The sequence below is a fragment of the Coturnix japonica genome, chromosome 9, assembly GCF_054131305.1.
Source record: "Coturnix japonica strain WE chromosome 9, WE-NBRP24, whole genome shotgun sequence".
NCBI lineage: Eukaryota > Metazoa > Chordata > Aves > Galliformes > Phasianidae > Coturnix > Coturnix japonica.
The window spans coordinates 30,247,435-30,250,382 of NC_140671.1; the positions used below are offsets into that span (position 1 = coordinate 30,247,435).

Genomic DNA, 2,948 nt, shown 5'->3' on the forward strand with positions numbered 1-2,948 from the left:
TTTCTAATGCCATCATAACATTTAATTTTACTCTTTTTTCAGAATGAAATCCATTTCAGATCCTGCTCAAATTTTCTCTGGTGCACCAAAACACATGCAAGTACTGGTAGAGTGACATTCTGATGTGTGACACACAGCATGTGGATCATTCTGAACGAGTGTTGGCAGCCAGTGAGGACTCTTTGGATGGAAATCCTTGGGGGAGTCGTGTAGTTCTCTTCCTATCCCAGCAAAGCGCACAGTGAAAATGTGCATTACTGTTTCATGCTCTTACCTGGAAAGGTCTTCAGTTCACCTGTGGGATGTGGGGCTAGAAGGGAGTTCTTGGCATTTGGTCACAAACATTTCAACTCTGAGATAACAAAAGGTGCAGCTAACTATGGGTGATGATTTCAGCATAACAAGGAGGTAGGGGCTGGGAGGAGCAAAATTCTCTGATGAAATATTTTAAAATGATCTTCAGTGTGCTTTGTCTGAACATGCTCCTGCAGTTTTCAATCGTGGCTCTGGTCTTCATAATTTGGATGAGAGGCCCTTGAGGTTTGTGCAACAAAGGTTTGGAACGTGCACTGAAGTAAATCTGCAATATCTTTGCAGTCTCTGAAGAAAAAAAGCAGGTAAATCCTCAGCAGAATGTGTGATCTGCCAAGATCAGTCCTGCACTGGATCTTAAAACAAAGTGCATTTCATTAACATTCTTTAGTCAAGAAAGTCAGCCTGTAATACTGCAGTTATGGGCTGAAGAGCTGCAGGGAGTTGCTGCTGTTATTTACCTTTAAAGCAAGAAAGTACATGCAAATTGACAGCTTTAGAACATTAATGTGTGAAAGGTCCATTTGTGTCCTTTCGAAGATAAAAATCCACAACCCTTCTTTGTGGACCTTAATTGATTAAGCCATACTTGTTAAATTAATGCACCTTGCAGAAGACAGGATCACAAACACTCCAAAATATCTTTGTTCACGTTTTAACAAAGCAGCAGTGGGATTTAACTTACTGGGGTATGTGCGAATTTTGTCCTCATCACAGTTAGGTTTTTAAGTGAATATATCTTCTAGGTTTGGGAGTGGTTTTTCCTTGTCTTACTCTCTTCCCCTCCCTCACAACAGTGACAAACTCAAAGCAAATCTGTTTAGACTGTGTTTGTTTTTTTTTTCCTACATGAACTGGAACAATAGCGGAGGTCTCAGAATCAAGCTGGTGAAAGAGAATTTAGAGAGAAAGGCAGCATACATAGAGAGGTTCAACTAATCTAACAAACACTTGGCTCTGTCTCATCCAAAACTTGCAGGTAAGAATTCAGTGTAGTGTGCATAACAAGCAAACGGATCTTTTTAATGGGTTTTTAATGGCGAAGTATTTGGTCCTTGTAATCTTGTTTTGTAGGAAAATGATCATAACTGTCTAGAAAAGGCCCATTTTGAATCTGTTCTTGCTGGCATGCAGAATAACAGCAGCCATCTTCCTTCATCCTGAGCTCTCCCTGTGAGGTCACAGATGTGTCCCAAATGGTTTTCAGTTCATTAAAGTGTCATTTTAGGAGTCCAAACAGTACATGGTTGTCCTTGGCGTTTATGGTCTATATTCCTCCAGCTCGGTGTTGTAGATCACTGATGATGAACATTTGATTGTATCTGTAAAAACTCATTTTGACAGTGCTGAGATGTTTACAGCTGCTTGTAGCTGAGCTTATTAGTGGCTGAGCCCTCATTAGCTGCCAGCTGTGAAAAATCACATACCATAATGTGCATCTTGCTAAAGCCTAGAAAAATATTCATGAGAAGCAGCTGGGAACCTTAACTTGTCTGATTTTTGTTAACCTCCCTCTATGTGCAAAGCTTTGCCCGAACCTCCAAAGTGTGGCTATCACATAAAAAAGTGGAAAATCAATCAGGGGCCAGTTACCAAAGCAAGTGCCTGAAGTGGAGCTGTAAGCAGTTCAGAGCAGCTGAGAGAAATCTGAGCTGGATGGATCTCTTGGTATCTTTTTAGTGTTGTCCTATAGAAAGAATGTTCTTCCCACAATTCCACTTCGGTATCACCAAATGTATCACTGTAAGCATTTAAAAAATTGAAATATAAGCAAGTTTTGACTGTTGAAGACGAGTTGATGTTTAATGACTGATTAACTCAATGGCATATATAGAAAGGGCTTAGGGAGGAAGGTGTGAGCTACCCGAGACATTTCCATCTTGAACATGGCTTAAAGTCAAGTACGTGTGAAGTATTTCTTTTTTCTTACTCAAGTGTGGACTTGTTCCAACTCCCCTGCAGGATGTGCTGTAATGATTTACTCTGCTCAATTCCTGTGAAAGCAATCCTTTGTAATTTCGGAGCCTTAATGCTGTATTTATAAACGACCTGGCCCAATAGAGTCAGCTACTTGGCAGGGTTGTACTACAGCTCACTTCTGAAGTAGAGCTTGTAAATGGAAGGATGAAGGGGTCAGGGATTCCATGTCTGTGTACACAGTTCTGTACAGCCCAGAGTTTGTGGTTTACCTCGAAGCTCAGGCCTTTCTTCAGCATTCTGGGATGTGGGGAAATAGTAGCTGTATGTAACTGGTTTGTGAGGGTCCTGATGTTTTACCAGAATCCTCCAACTGATCTGAGTCAATCATAGAGCAGAGAAAGCCTTTATCTTGCAGCAGCAGTAAACAGGAGATCAGCACAGCTGAATAGGACATGGTACTGCAGAAAGAAAGCTGTTACAGGACCACACAGCGGGCCACGCGGAGGTATTTGCATTTTCTGAGTCTCAATGTAGTATTGAACTGGACTGACCTGCTTCCAAACTTCTTTTTGCTGGGGGTGCTCCCTTTCCTCTGTCTCCAAGGCAAAAGATGTCCCCAGAGCCTGCTCTGCCGGCTGGCACATCCTTCCCATAGCAGCCCCTTGCCTGGCTCCTCCCGCTGGCCTTATAACAGCGTGGATGCAGCGAGCCTTCCC

General features: G+C 42.3%; 1 protein-coding gene and 1 long non-coding RNA gene across 4 annotated transcripts in view; both read left to right on the plus strand.

Moving 5' to 3' along the window:
- Positions 1–222, plus strand: part of PLCH2 (phospholipase C eta 2) — a 63,450-nt gene extending 63,228 nt beyond the window's left edge. For both annotated transcript variants that reach the window (XM_085509147.1, XM_085509158.1), the window contains one exon: positions 43–222. In XM_085509147.1, coding sequence (XP_085365273.1) covers positions 43–44 — 2 coding nt within the window. In that variant the 3' untranslated portion in view covers positions 45–222. The remainder of the gene's footprint in view (positions 1–42) is intronic.
- Positions 223–475: 253 nt separating this feature from the next.
- Positions 476–2,880, plus strand: LOC146759900 (uncharacterized). Of its 2 annotated transcripts, XR_014931876.1 has the most exons (4): positions 476–617; positions 1,179–1,291; positions 2,648–2,737; positions 2,836–2,880. It is a non-coding gene; the product is annotated as an uncharacterized LOC146759900 (long non-coding RNA). The 2 variants fall into 2 exon arrangements; XR_014931875.1 differs by lacking the exon at positions 2,836–2,880 and having other exon boundaries at positions 2,648–2,781.
- The last annotated feature ends 68 nt before the right edge of the window (positions 2,881–2,948 follow it).